General features: G+C 41.1%; 1 protein-coding gene across 2 annotated transcripts in view; it reads left to right on the top strand.

Annotated features, from left to right (window-relative positions):
- The window catches only part of frmd3 (FERM domain containing 3), a 52,826-nt gene that overhangs the window by 26,994 nt on the left and 11,284 nt on the right, over nt 1–14,548 (top strand). For both annotated transcript variants that reach the window (XM_068702906.1, XM_068702905.1), the window contains exons 7-13: nt 809–896; nt 2,212–2,300; nt 3,284–3,347; nt 5,919–6,007; nt 8,081–8,155; nt 8,838–8,906; nt 9,162–9,286. In XM_068702906.1, coding sequence (XP_068559007.1) covers nt 809–896; nt 2,212–2,300; nt 3,284–3,347; nt 5,919–6,007; nt 8,081–8,155; nt 8,838–8,906; nt 9,162–9,286 — 599 coding nt within the window. The remainder of the gene's footprint in view (nt 1–808; nt 897–2,211; nt 2,301–3,283; nt 3,348–5,918; nt 6,008–8,080; nt 8,156–8,837; nt 8,907–9,161; nt 9,287–14,548) is intronic.

Genomic DNA, 14,548 nt, shown 5'->3' with positions numbered 1-14,548 from the left:
GACAGTAATCTATACATAAACCCTCTCCCTCCGGGGTGTTTATTCGTATCATCGCTGCAGCTCATGAGTGATGTTGTTGGGTCTGTGACCGTCACACTCGCAGCGATTATTGAAACATCAAAGACAAATCCTTCATTTCCCACAGCACAGAGGCAAATGATGCCAAGTGCCCTCTGTCTGGGTCTGCCGGACAGGATTAAGAGCATGCAGATTACCACTGAGCCGTAGGGACACACTTCAGGTGATTTACACATGGGGTGGGTTGCACTGTGTGTGTCTGTGATTTGTCTTTTCAAGCAGTTCTTTAATGACTTTTACTCTATGTGCAAATGTATGTGTGTACTATAACATTGATTTATTTGTCTGGTGTAAGGAAGAGTATCATCGTATCTTCACTCAGTGTCTTGACTTTCCAGCACTAAAACAAATGAGCAAGTAAAGCTTTAACGCTCCCACTGAACACTTCTTCTTCTGTTAATAAGTCTGTTTTCGCGAAATGTTTACAGATGATCAAAAACTGGGCCAAATGTAATAACTAAGCTCAAATGTGCTTAAACTGTATGTCGCACAATACCACAACAATATCCATCTCAGGCACAGTGGCATTTCACAGTAGTTAATATATGTACACAAAGTAGTGGAATAAATAGATCAACGGTAGACTATAATTGCCATTTTTAAAGATGAATTCAATCAACACAGCAACATACTTGTGCGGTTATGAAAACCGCACACAAAGGGACATACGCTGACAGCATCAGCGTACTGAATTTAAAATAAACTCCTCCTCTTGTCTCCTCTCTTTTAGGGGCCAGTGTGCTGCATTTGCTGAGTTGAACATGCTCCAAAGGGCTCACAGCCTTGAGACGTATGGAGTTGATCCTCACCCATGCAAGGTAGCTATAGTGGAGAGTCAATGCAGGTGCTGGTGTTGTTGATATTGACATGGTCCCTCTTATCAAAATGGTGCATCTCTTTATTAATGTCTGCTCTGTCATCTCTTAAGTACAAAGTTACGCTTTCCGTTATCACTGTAAAGTTTACAGGTTTTATTGTTATTCTGAGAGAAAATAATGAACAAAATATTTAGTTGCAGCCATCTCATTTACAGTACAGGTGTAAATACTCACCAAAGTTGTTCATGCAGTCGTGCAGAAATACACGTCTGTGCCAATTACACACATATCTGCCCTCATTGCCCTTTGCCCTTAATTTGCATGTTAAACGGACGACCGTTAACATGATTAACTTTAGTAAATAATGGGGGAGACAGAGGTGAAATGAGTGAGGAAAGGTCCAAGTCAGCAACATTATCTCGTTAAACAAAAGAAATATGGTTTGCACAGAAACCATCACTCAGGAATCAATATTCCTATTGATTGGTCTGAGAACATCAATGTCATTGGCTCAATGTTACTTTTGGTATTGTGGTTCATTTGACACTTAAATGTGCCCCTTGCTTTCTACTGTGATACTGACTCCTTGTGCTTTTCTCACTGTGTTTCATTTTGTACAATTGTGAGAGTTGAAACTGAATCTGATAAAGAAAAGTATTATTTTGCATCTCGCTATCCGTTCATTCTCGCCCTCTCTGTTGATACTCCGCCCAGTCAGAGTGTGAAATAGGGACACCCTCACATGGACAGGCGTATCAAAGCATGCTGAGCAGATTAACAAGATATTTAAATTCTGTCTTTTGGAGAAGATCCCCTTTATCTGCTTGCCTCTCGCCAGTGGGGCTGTTTTTAATTTGTTTTGCTGGAAATGGCTGTTATTGCGTCACACATATGCAGATCTGTGGAGATCAAGAATCAGAGGAACTGTTGGGAACACAGAGGGAGAACGAGTGCGTATAGAGAGGCACAGATGATAAACAATGATGTGACAGGAACATATTGTGGCCTTTTCTTACTCGTGAGTTGGTGTTCGTTTCATTTTGCCTCACCATAGACAAACCGCACTTTACATACAGAAATACCTGTTCTGTATTTTCCAGGCCTTGTTCTTGATGCCAATTGCTGCAAATTATGGGGTTGAAGTTTGAAACAAACAAGTGATTGGGTGTAGGTGCCATTACCATGGAGATTATTAATGGCCCACTTGCCTCCCCGCTGTTAATCCACCTGTATCCCATAATACTGTGGGCTGCTGCTCACTCTGCATGTGTGTATGTGTGTGTGTGTGTGTGTGTGTGTGTGTGTGTGTTTGCAGGACTTCACCGGCTCCACAGCCTTTCTCGGGTTCACAGCCACAGGTTTTGTGGTCTTCCAGGGAAACAAGAGGATCCACCTCCTCAAATGGTACACATGTGTCCCACATTTTTTAATATAAATCTGTAAGCTGTAATATAATAATTAATAGGAGCAATTCAAAAAGATGGCCTTTGTGGTGGCAGAGCTTTGTTCCCTTGTACGGTGAACAAATCAGTTTCTATGTGTATGATTCATTAGATGAATATTTAATTATTTAGCTTTTTAACACACAAGTTAAAGTCAATGAAACATCATGTTGACCTTTTGCTGAAAATATTTTGCAGCGTCTGGCAATGGTTTTATTGGTTGTACATTGGAACTGTGAACAATAAAGTACTCGTGGTACACCGTGCAGTAAAAATAAAAATACACTTTTAGCATCTATTGTTGGTAGGCAGGAGTCGGTAAAGTATTTAGAGCCTTTACTTGAGTAAAGAAAGGAATACCGCTGCATTCACACTTTTACTTTAGCAAAAGTACATGAGAATTAACAACTTAATGTACTTTACATATGAAAAGTAAACATACTAATGATGTAGAGTGACCCCTTAAAGAGTGTTAAACTAGGATACATGTTCTGTTGTTAGAATGCTACTAATGCATTGATGTTTGTGGGTATTTAATGTTGCAGCTGGTCAAGGCCGCACAATTTATAAGTAACTTACTTTATGCACTGTTGGATAATTGAATCTGTAATAATGCCAAATATTTAATAAGATGATTATATGTTTCAAATAAAAAGTAGTGAAATAAAAATAACAATATTTACCTCTCTGAGTATATATAGCTTAAAACGGAAGTTAAGTACAAGTAAAGTATAAGCATCCCAAAAAAAAGTACTGTATGTGAATAAATGTACTTGTAAACAAACTCACTGTTAACAGGCTATTGTGTCACGACTACAATCAAAAACAATCCTACAGCTCCACCTTTAATCGTATCCTGAAGAATTTGGTTCTTTTTTTCAGCTCAAGTCAACTTTGTTTTATCATGTACTTATTTTTGAGTCATGACATGATGCTTCTTTGCAGGGCTGATGTTAGCAAGCTGAAGTTCGAAGGGAAAACCTTTTACGTCATCGGAATCCAGAAAGAGGTGAGTGCAGTGTCTCCTCCTGCATGCTGTCTCTCCTCTAAAGGGCAAACATGAAGAATACAATATGCTGTGTAGTTTCCTCCGTCATGATGATGAATTGTGAAGTCTCGTAGTCATCATCATGCTGCCCACTTCTGGAAAATGCTGCACAGTTACCATCTGTGTTCATTTGGATTCAGTTTCATGTTAGCTGACTTCCAAGTACCTATATTCTCTTTCCTCTTTCCTTCTTTCGTTCCCTTTTCCCTTTCCTCATCAGGTAAATGTGCTATGAAACTGTTTGTCTATGCAATCCTGTCCACCATCACACACACTTTATATGTGTGTGTGTGTCGCTGTTTCAGATCAACTTAACAGGCAGGATTCACTATAACAGGATGGTGGGTGTGTTTCGACTAACCTCCTCACTCACATCGCGTGTTGACTGTGGCCCAAATATGAGACTCCTTCGCTACATCCATTGTTCGGACAACGTCCAACATCTTTGACAAATATTAATGCCATGACATCTTTGAAACTGACACAGCAGTTCCTGACACACACATTACAAGTTACAACTAACACAGGTTTCTTGCATTTGGGACACATGTTTCATCTGTACACTCGATGTTTGTCTTCCAGTCCAGAGCTGTGGTAGATTCTGAGCAGCACTTGTGGTGCATTGTGCCTCATAAATGTGCATATCATCTTTATTTTTGAAAAAGCTGATTGTGTCTCATATTGCTGTTTGACTCCCACATTAACCCGTATTGATTCAGTCAGGTGCCTTAAAAACATTTGGTCCTCACTGTAAGCCAGGTTGCTCTTTATTCTACCAATCAGCCAATCAATCAGCCAATCAATCTCATAACTATTCTCTTCATTACAGAAGTTCAAACCTGCTCTCTCATCTCTGCTTAACTTTGTCCGTCTGTCTGTCTGTGGGCAACTCATGAATGGCTGAAGATGCAGTTTTATCTTTGTGTTTCTGTCTCTTCTCTCTGTGTGTAAACATAGTCATCACTGGTGAGTAAATATTAGAAATAATCGTAGCACAAAACAATTTGACGCCTGTCCCTACAGTCCTGCCTTCACCTCACTTTATGATTGGAGAAACCGTTTTCATTGTTTAGTGTTTGTCTTATCTGTTTGTATCATTTTGTTTTATATCACTTTATACAAAGGTTTTCTATGTCATTTCATTCAATTCATTCTTTTTTTTTTCATGTGTGTAAACGATTATTTTTGATTCATTGTCAATAAAAATATTCTGCTCTATGGTTGAAATTTCTATTAGCATCCCTGTCCATAGTTACATTATAAGAATAAGATAAGCTCCATCAGGAAACTATAGATTATGCAATATTAAGTTGCATAATCTATATCTCTGTCCATTTTGTGTATTTAATGTCAGACATTGTCTTGAGAAAGTTATTGATTTCTTTATTTTGACTGTGTCTTTATATATGTGTGTGTGTGTGTGTGTGTGTGTCTGTGCTTGTGTGTATACTGTATATACTTACATGTTTCACTGTATTTTATCAGGATTTAAATGTGTTTATGTGTCGTCTTCCACTGTGTGACGGGTCACTGCATGATTTCACTCTTTGCCCTCACCTCTGTTATTTAGCCTGGAACACATTAACTTAACTGTCCCACTTTGAGCTGATGGCAACTTTTCATGGCTTTATTACTGTAACATTTGCTTGAAATGCAGTTTATCTATTGTATCATTTTCTCTTTAGTTACTTATTGTCCCAGCTAAGAAATAAAATGTTAATGATTAATTTAAATGGTTTTGACCATACACCAGGTGATAGCAATTGAAAACTAGCTAGCAAATAAGTGCATACCATTGAAACAGAAGGCAGAATGTCCGTAACTAATACAACAGTATATGTAGTTTAGGAGCAGTTAAATCGGCATCACGAAACATCACTTCATAGTGTAACAGTACTTTTGCATGTCAGCCAAAGTGGGACCAAAGACAATTTTATAATCATTTTTTGAACATGGAGTTCTGGTACTTTTACACATGTATGACCACACCCGCGCACACACACACACACACACACACATGGCCACTGCAGCACATGTGTGTAAATCACAACCACATACCTAATATGACTGATGTGTGACACTGAGGGGGTTAAGCAATATGGCTGACTAGAGGGCTTTAGCAAAGGACACAAACTGGATCAGTGCATTCATGTTATTGATCTCAGTGTTTCCTCTCACGCTCACCCTCCACCCCTGTTGTTGAGCAGCATTGATCCGGTATCTCACATTACCAGACACACAGGACTGAAATTAGACGTTTACGGGACTATATCCCTCCTTCTTGTACATAAGAAAAAAACATGTTCTGCAAGCTACAAGCGTTTTTACTGCTAAACACTGAGGCTAAATCACTATATCTGCCTTACATCGTCAAAGCTTACGACTTCAGGTCGGTGGGTCAGCATTTTGCACCGCCCCCCCTCATTGTGTTCAGCACTTCTCTTGTCCTTATTCGCACGTCTTTAGGTCATCTCATTTCTCATCCTCGCCTTCTCCCTCTCTATCTCTCTGTCTTTGTCCTTTTCTGTGCAGAAGAAACTGGTGTTGACATTTCACACCTCGACCCCTGCTGCGTGTAAGCACTTATGGAAGTGCGGGGTGGAGAACCAAGCCTTTTACAAGTGCGTCCACACACACACACACACACACACACACACACACAGAGGCATGTTTTGGGGGCATTACATTGACTTTCATTAATTTCTTGGAGACTTACCCTCACCCTAACATTCCCCAATGACGCAAAAATCATTTTTTTCCTAGCTGGGAACATGGCTTTTGTCCCCAATTGGACAAGTCATGCCCAATTAACTGGTTAGTTTGAAATGTGTCCCAAAAGGTTGCACACACACACACGAACACACACACACACACACACATACACACATCTAGGGAATGTATTGAGCTGCTCTTGAACTCGAGACACTTGGGCATTATTCCATTCCAAAATGTCCCTTCCACCACATTTATTACCAGTACTATTTGTTGAGAAAAAAGAAAATATACGTAACATAAATACATTATCACATATTATACATATTAATTTCCTTCATGTCCCACCTTGACTTTTAGCACATTATCACTCTTTTCAAATGATTTTCCTGCCTCTCGGTGGCTCTGCTACAATATGCTGTTGTCCTTCACTGGGGGAGCAGCTGATCACTCCGAGGGCGTCGCTCTGAATTCACAGAGACTATTGACGCTGCCAGCGTGTCAGGAATGGAAACAGGCTTGGGGTGAAGGCGAAAGTGAGAGAATGGAGAGTTAACTTAGTCTGTGTTCATGGTTATGTCAAGGTTGCGAGCAAACAAAATGTGTTTTTCAGTGGGATTATCAGCACAGCTATAAAACATACTTCATAGTTATACAACAGTGGAGGAAGCTGTTGCTATGTTGCACAAAACATTCCAACAGTTTTATAAGACTTAAACTACACCTCCTTCTCTTCTGAAAACCTTGAGCGATCAGATCACAATGAGCCTTGATATATTGTTTTGTAAACCGCTGCCTGTTTCCAAGATCATGAATGAACTCTCAGTCTTAATCTTTAAGCCAACAAGCTGACACGATGAGTGCATTAATCGATTAGTTCATCAACAGTGAATCAATCTCTAACAATTTTGATAATTCGTAAAAAAAGTCCATTTTCAAACAAAAATGCTGAACAATACTTGATTCCAGCTTCTCAAATTCGCTGCTTTGCCTTGTCTTCCATCACAGTAAACTTAATATCTTTGGGTTTTGGAAACAATTAGTTTAAAGAATAATCAGATTCATTGATAATGAAAATAATCTTTAGTTGCAGCCCTACCAACATGGACGAGAAGTTCCTAAAATGTAAAATTTGAACATTTGAACAAATTCCATAGACAGCCGGCCAAGTCCATCATCTGCTGAGGAAGAGTGTGTGATACAAACAACAGCTCTAGACAGCGTGGACCTTGAATGGACCTTGTGCTGAGATTGTTTGTCAACTGACAGAACAGATCCCATGAAGGCAATTAATTGAACATGTTTTAGTTTTAAAATATAAGATTTTCCTTTGCTTTACTAATTTATTTGCCACTACAATGAACCAGTTTTCAAACAGATTGTGTGTCATCTTGTTTAGAAAAGCATACAAAAGGACAACATTGTGATAAAGTTATTAAAGCATTGCTAGCCTGTCTAACCCTGGATATTGACTTCTTAATGACAGCAGCTCATGTGTCTCTGAGAGGCGGACAGAGAGGGAGGGGGTGTCATCTCGGATGTCGGACAAACATGAGAGCCGCCTAATCAAATCAGAGTGAATTGAGTTTGTAAATGGCAGCCAAGCAGAGCTTTGCGAACATAGGTCTTCTATCTCTCTCTCTCTCTCACACACACACACACACACACACACACACACACACACACTAAGCAGAGCAGAGGTGTTTGTCTATACTCCACCGGCACCATCTCTGCTGCATGATAAATGATCCCGAACCAAATATGAAGGTTTATTTGACTTACGACTTTTTAAAATGGTACACATTGAAACGCCTTCCTCTTCTGCTCCCTACGAGGCCAGCAGTCAGTGCACAAGGCTGATGTTACAGTCACAAACAAGAATGTTTCAACAAGAATGTTCAGTGTTTGAGCATCAGATGCTTTGTAATAATTAAGTTCTTTGTTTGCATCTCTTTTTGTTTCTTCCTCCCTCTCGCTGACAGGTGTGCGAAGTCAAGTCAGATAAAGACAGTTTCCAGCAGTAACATCTTCTTCAAAGGCAGCCGGTTCAGATACAGGTGAGACAGCGTTCAAGTTAGTTTTCATAAGAGAAGGTAGACTTTTTACACACAAGACAATGACAGACAGAATTTTGACCACAAAAGATGTGTGATTGTATGTTAAAGGAAAGGGAGCGATGAAAGAGTCAGAAATATAACCCCTAGAGAGATTTTTAAAAACGCAAATTTACCCACAATTCATCAGCAATTTAACACTCAACTACTCCATCGATCTACTTTTAATTATGCTTCACCTTTTGCACTAACCTGAGAAATGTACATAGGCTACCACACATGCTGATTCTCCTCTTTGGACATCAGAATCCACCTTTGCTTCTGTAATTGACCGACCCTCATATCACAGGAAAGCCTAAATATACAGTATAAGTCTATTGAAGCCGTGTTAGCTCTGATTCTCCCCTCAGACAAAGCTCTTTACCAGCATTACACTTCAGTCTGCTCCATTTCATCAGCTAGCTAAAGCAGCCTGGCTCAAGGGCTCAATGATGAGTAACAGCATAAGGTGGAGTTTGTTGGTCATTTGTGCAAATGCAAAGCGGAAAGAGCTTTGTGGTCCACAAACGGGGCCAGTTTTTATAAAGCAGAACAGATCAGATCTTCATCCTTTTGGAACAGACGGAGTTTTGAAAAATGAAACACTTTTTCTTACTTATAATGAATGTGTGTTTGTCCCTGTTAGCGGAAGAGTTGCAAAGGAGGTGATAGAAGCCAGCTCAAAGATTCAGAGAGAGCCACCAGACATTCGCAGGTAAGGACAAGTGAAAAGGAAAAACACACTGAACTCCCTTATACAGTTAGAAAATGACGTTATTGCCTGTTTGCAGTAATACCCTCCCACAGAGGGATATTACAAATAAAGATCTAACTATCATCCATTTATGGAACTCAAAATGTGCAAGGAAAGATTGTGAAACTAGAGCAGATGTGCTTTCATTATGCAAGTCAACACACACCTCAACGTAACGCACAAAGCAGTCAGTGTAGTTGATGTTTGTGTTTTCAGAGCCCAGTTTGGTCAGAGTCGAAGTTTTAACTCTCTTAGCCATAAAAACCTCATCATGAACATGGAGCCACTGGTACCTGCACTGCCCTCCACCAATGAATACGAAGAGACGGCTACAGACACTGGTAGGATGTTACTTATTCTACACACACACACACACACACACACACACACACACCATGCCCTTCTGCCTTAGACCTCTGGAAAGTCACATGGGTCTCCCTTGTGTATAAAGATGCACATGCACATACACAACCCTCAGACAGAAAGCGTTAATTGAGCAGCTGATGCTCCCATCCCTCTATCGGTCTTGTCTCCCTGGAGACACCAATCGCAGCACACTAAAAATACCCTTCCCATGATCCTCCCTGAGTTTGCCACCATGCCTGTGTGTGTGTCTGTGTCTCCATGTGTCTGACTTTGTGTGTGTTCTACGGAGGAAGGTGCACAGAAACAGAGCCAGCTTATGTTATCGTTACGGAAAACTCAATTAAAAGTCATTTGTTTGGCTCCAAAAGGTCTGTCTCTGTTTAAGGCCTTGTATGGTTCTGTGTGCACAATGCAATCTTTTAGTTGTTATAATTTTTCTGTATATTGGTATAATATGTGAATATTCAGTGTTTGCATGATAACAGTGAAAGTTCAGTGGACTCTGTATCCATGGGTGTGGGAGTGCGTATGCAGTTCCATGAATTACCCTTCTCTATTCTGTTTTGTCCTATTTTAGCATCATTTTCTGTTTATGTGTTATTTATTCTCCCTTCATATATGTACAGTAAAGCTTGCTTGGGTCCCTTGGAACACACTGTAGAAAGAATATTTGTATTATTATCAACATTACTAGTTCCATTATTATTATTAGTATTAGCATTAGTATTAGTATTCATAGTAGTAGTAGTAGTAATAGTAGTAGTAGTAGTAGTAGTAGTAGTATATAACCGCTTCCTCCAGATTGTAATTCCAAAAATGTTTCCAGGAAAAAAATACGCAATTTGGTAATTTTTTACCAAAACAGGATTTTTTGGAAAAGAGAAGCTTCATTTAAATGCAGGTAATAATTAATGAATTATTCATTTATTATTGGAAAATGTATTCCCTTTCATGTTGAATTGCATTCAGTATTTTGCCTATCAGAGTAACCCAATCAAGCAGAAGGGTTCTTTTCCCAGTACACCAGCTTCCCTTAGTAGATTTATGTGGTTTTATAGAAAGTACTCACAACACTGTGGGTTTTAATGTTTCCCTCGTGACATTTGTTTCATGTTATCATGATTCTCCTTCACTTTTTCTCTCCGTTATTAATCCTGACACTCTCTACTGCGACCTATTATCTGATTAAAGCATAAATCTTGTTGTTAGTGAGGAGAAAGTAGGTAGGGAAGAGCTCATGGTAAGATTACACAAGACAATACGAGAGCCGGGATGTAGAGAGAGGAGTTACAAGAGATGGAGTAAATATGAGAGAGGAGAAAATGGACTGTAGCGCTGAGAGGATGAGCAAAGGTTTGGAAGGATGTGGTCCACAGGCTCATGTTGGAGTGTGTGTGTGGCAAAGCATAACAGGAGAAAGTGAGGGTGAATGTAAGACAAATTTGCTGACGAGCCAACAGTGTTTACACTCCCGTGACGACACCGTCGGTTGGGACAGCGTTATCAGCCGTAATGGTGACAATGCTCAGACGACATGTTGAGAGCTGTAGATGTTTACGGTTGGGATCATTGTAAATACTTTATATATTGTTGGGTACTTCAATCTAGAGCAATATATACACACGTACTCTTTAAGATCACCACGTTTGTAGCGCTCCTGTCCTGTGAGAACCAGAACTTGTTTTTGACATTATCACAGTAGAAACTGTTGCGTCATCCTCACACACTGTTTACTGTTTGTGATTGCTCTGATCACTATTTATGTGTTACTCGCATTAGAGGCCATGATGTTGTGTCCTTGTCCGGGGCAGAATGTGGAGAAATATTGTTGGACAGAAATGTAATGTGACCGTATCTTAAGCACAAGCAGCAGACAGGGAGGGAGGGATGTCAGAGAGCACTTTGACTGATGCTCACTTATCTTTATAGGTGTTTATCAATGTTCACCCAAAAACATGCAGTGGAGGTAGCTGTCTGAAGACTCTCCTCTCAGACTGAGCCGCCACCAATCACAGGGCTAGAGCAGCCTCACAAAAAGTGCCTCATAACACTCACTATTGCTAGTAAACTAATGCAGTGAGTACACAGTACTGTATGAACATTTTTATAAACTCAATCCAGTTTCTGTCATCCGGGTTTTGGCAGCTAGACACAGTTTACAGAGATTTTAGTGTGTGAATCCAACTGTTGTGTGTGTGTGTGTGTGTGTGTGTGTGTGTGTGTGTGTGTGTGTGTGTGTGTGTGTGTGTTGCAAACAGCCTGTCCTTACTACTGAGTTATGGCTGCTGTGTTGCAGTTTCATGCATCCATCCATCCCTGCCACACACCACAGGACTCAACCTTTTGTCCTTCCCTCCTCTCCGGGTGCCTAACTCCTTCCCTCCGTCTTTTACACACTTGCTTCCTTCCTCCCTCCTTCACTCCTTCATTCATACATCACACATCAACCTGAAACGTGGCCCTTTAGGCCTTCACACATGTACAGTTCAATCATACTGTTGTGCCACCAGCCTCTTCAAACTCTTGATGGACTTCTCTCTCTCGCGCCTCATCTGATAGAATTTACGGCCATCGCCTCACTTTCTCCGCCTCTCCTCCTCTCTATGTCTTTCTCTCATCTTCCCTCATCCCATTTAGAGAAAAATCAATTCTTCTTGGCTCATAGTCAAAGAGGTGCAGCAGTAAGCATCCCGGCTGTCTCAGTTGGTTGGTTTGGGAGGGGCAGGAGGTAGTCATCAAATCACGGGCCTCATGCACCACCGACATGATACAGTCTGATTAATGGCACAAAATTCAATTTGAAAATGCCGCGTGTCCTACAGCAGTTCCTGCTACTCTGTGTTGTATGCTACTCAATAAAATAGAAAACAATTCAGTTGTTTATTATTTAAAAATGTGTTGAACTGTGCAACAGTGAAGGATTACTAATAGGCTATTGTTAGAAATGTTTTGGATCCTACATTCTTATTTTTCTGTTCATGGCTTTGACTGCAGTTTCCTATCAGATTCTGGTAGATTCACTACATTTTGCCGTAATCAATCAAAGGTCCTAGGTCAACCTAGAGGTACCCAGATTTAGGAAATGACAGGTTAGATGACCATGCAGAATAAAACAAATGGTGTAAATATTGATGGTGCAACCAGTGCAGCTGCACATGGGCCCAGAACTGTCAATGGCCGATGTAGGAAGGCAGTTTGTTGCTGCTTTACTATTGTAGGGAACCTCTCTCACCCTCTCTTGACTGTTTCATTTCACACTTTTTGAGCAGTGTTGCTTATGACACAAGTGCTTCTCTCACTTTTTGTGTGTAACAGTGAGTGCAACTCCATGAATGACTTCAAGTGACTCATTCCTTGTTTTAGCAGTTCATCCAAACTAGTTTGTTTCGAGAACATCACCTCCTTTGAACAGTCAGCCTGTTTTAAGAAGGCTGCTGCAAGGACTTTGGGATAAAGTGTCCCCGAGATGGTCTAGGATCACCGTCTATATTGAGAGCACTAATCTCAGCCATTAGAGGGGAAACAGGAAGCTGACCCAAGGTCAGTGCTGACCTTGTTCTGTTTGTACAGCCTGTCCCCTTCTTATCTACCAAAATCCATACACACACACACACACACACACACACACACACACACACACACGCACACACAGTGGTCATGTTTTGGCTACGGGTATCACTCATGGATGTTTCATGGGGATTAGAGTTCATATTCCATGTCTCACATTTGATCATCACTTCATCGGCACTCCTGCCCCTGCTATCACTAAACACAACAAATGGGATCCTGGGAATGATGCAGTTAAATTCATTTTAATGCTAGACTTTGTCCTTTCACAGTCTACGTTTGCCTGCATGTAATCAAATGTTAGCTCAGGGAGATGTATTTGAGTGTCTGAAGTTTGTCTCGGTCTGCAGATTAACTGCAGAGTGAAACAGAAATAAATATGTCTGTTAAGAGGAAAAGACAGAGATAAATAAAGACTTGCAGAGAGGAAAAGAAAATGATCCACATCCCTTCCTGGGTCAGGTCTGCCCCTTTTGTAATCAGAGTTAGATTAGCTGCCCCTCTGCAGCCAGGACCACCTGGTTATATATAGAAACTGAAGCTCTGGGATTGATCCTCCTCTAATGCCCCTCCACTCTTTGTTAACATCGCTGACATTCACTGGAAGGCCAGCCATGTCTCGGTATCAGAGAGAGAGAATGTGTCTTGTCTCTCTCAGTGTGTATGTATAGGCGTGTGTGTGTGTGTGTGTGTGTGTGTGTGTGTGTGTGTGTGTGTGTGTTCCTCCCCATCCCGGCCCCAGAGCTCAGCTGGCAGCGTGGTCAGTTGGGGTTTGGGGGTCTAACCGCAGACAGCTGGGTTTGAGGTTTGTCATCAGACTGAATGATGGAGGTTCTTGAGCACAGAAAAAGCAGTGATGTTGGAGGCGGCCTCATGCAGAACAGTTTGGAGCTGGGAGTTGGCGACCGACCCAACGCAGGCGACACCCTGAGCTGTGGGAGCCAGGGCAGGGCAGGGGGACTCGGGCTGGACGTGACCCCAAAGAGGCTTGAGGGTGAGGGAATGGAGGAGGGACAGGTCGGGCCTCTTGAAGTATTCCACCCAGGGGAGTCTACAGATGAGCGGGAATCATCTATAGTAGTGTCTGAGGCCTTGAGGTGCCAGGTGAAGATAACAACACGCCGGAGCCTGCATCTACGCATAGCCAATCACACGGCGCGGGATGTTTATGTACGGCTGGTGGGACATGGGGGACGCATCGCCGGAATCAGTACTGGACTTCAGAGAAATACGCTGGAACAGAGTAAGATTGGGTGCCAAGTGGCAGATATATGTGTCAGAAATACATCAAGATACTTTAAAGATTATTATAGTGCATCTTTTGTCTTGCAGTTTCTTCAAGTTTAGTGGCATTCAATGGAGTTTCATTGAATTCTGTATTTCTTCAACACATCACATGAAAACTAGAGTACAGGCCTTCCCAGTGTGATGCAGCATAAACATGTATTTCCACATTTAAATCGGTATTGAAAAACTTAAACTTGCAGTAAATTTATGAGCTAGTTCAGCCCAGTCGTTGGGTTGCCAGGTTTGTTGTGGCAACCGCATAGTGCAAACTGTGAGTGTAGTCTGTTAAAAATCCTGAGACTCTCTAGAGATCCCTTTAATGTTTGTGTGTGTGTGTGTGTGTGTGTGTGTGTGTGTGTGTGTGTGTGTGTGTGTGTGTGTGT

This window comes from Cebidichthys violaceus, unplaced genomic scaffold, assembly GCF_023349555.1.
Source record: "Cebidichthys violaceus isolate CVI_PGR_0920_01 unplaced genomic scaffold, fCebVio1.0.p SCAF_9, whole genome shotgun sequence".
NCBI lineage: Eukaryota > Metazoa > Chordata > Actinopteri > Perciformes > Stichaeidae > Cebidichthys > Cebidichthys violaceus.
This window is presented reverse-complemented; position numbering and strand designations above follow the sequence as displayed.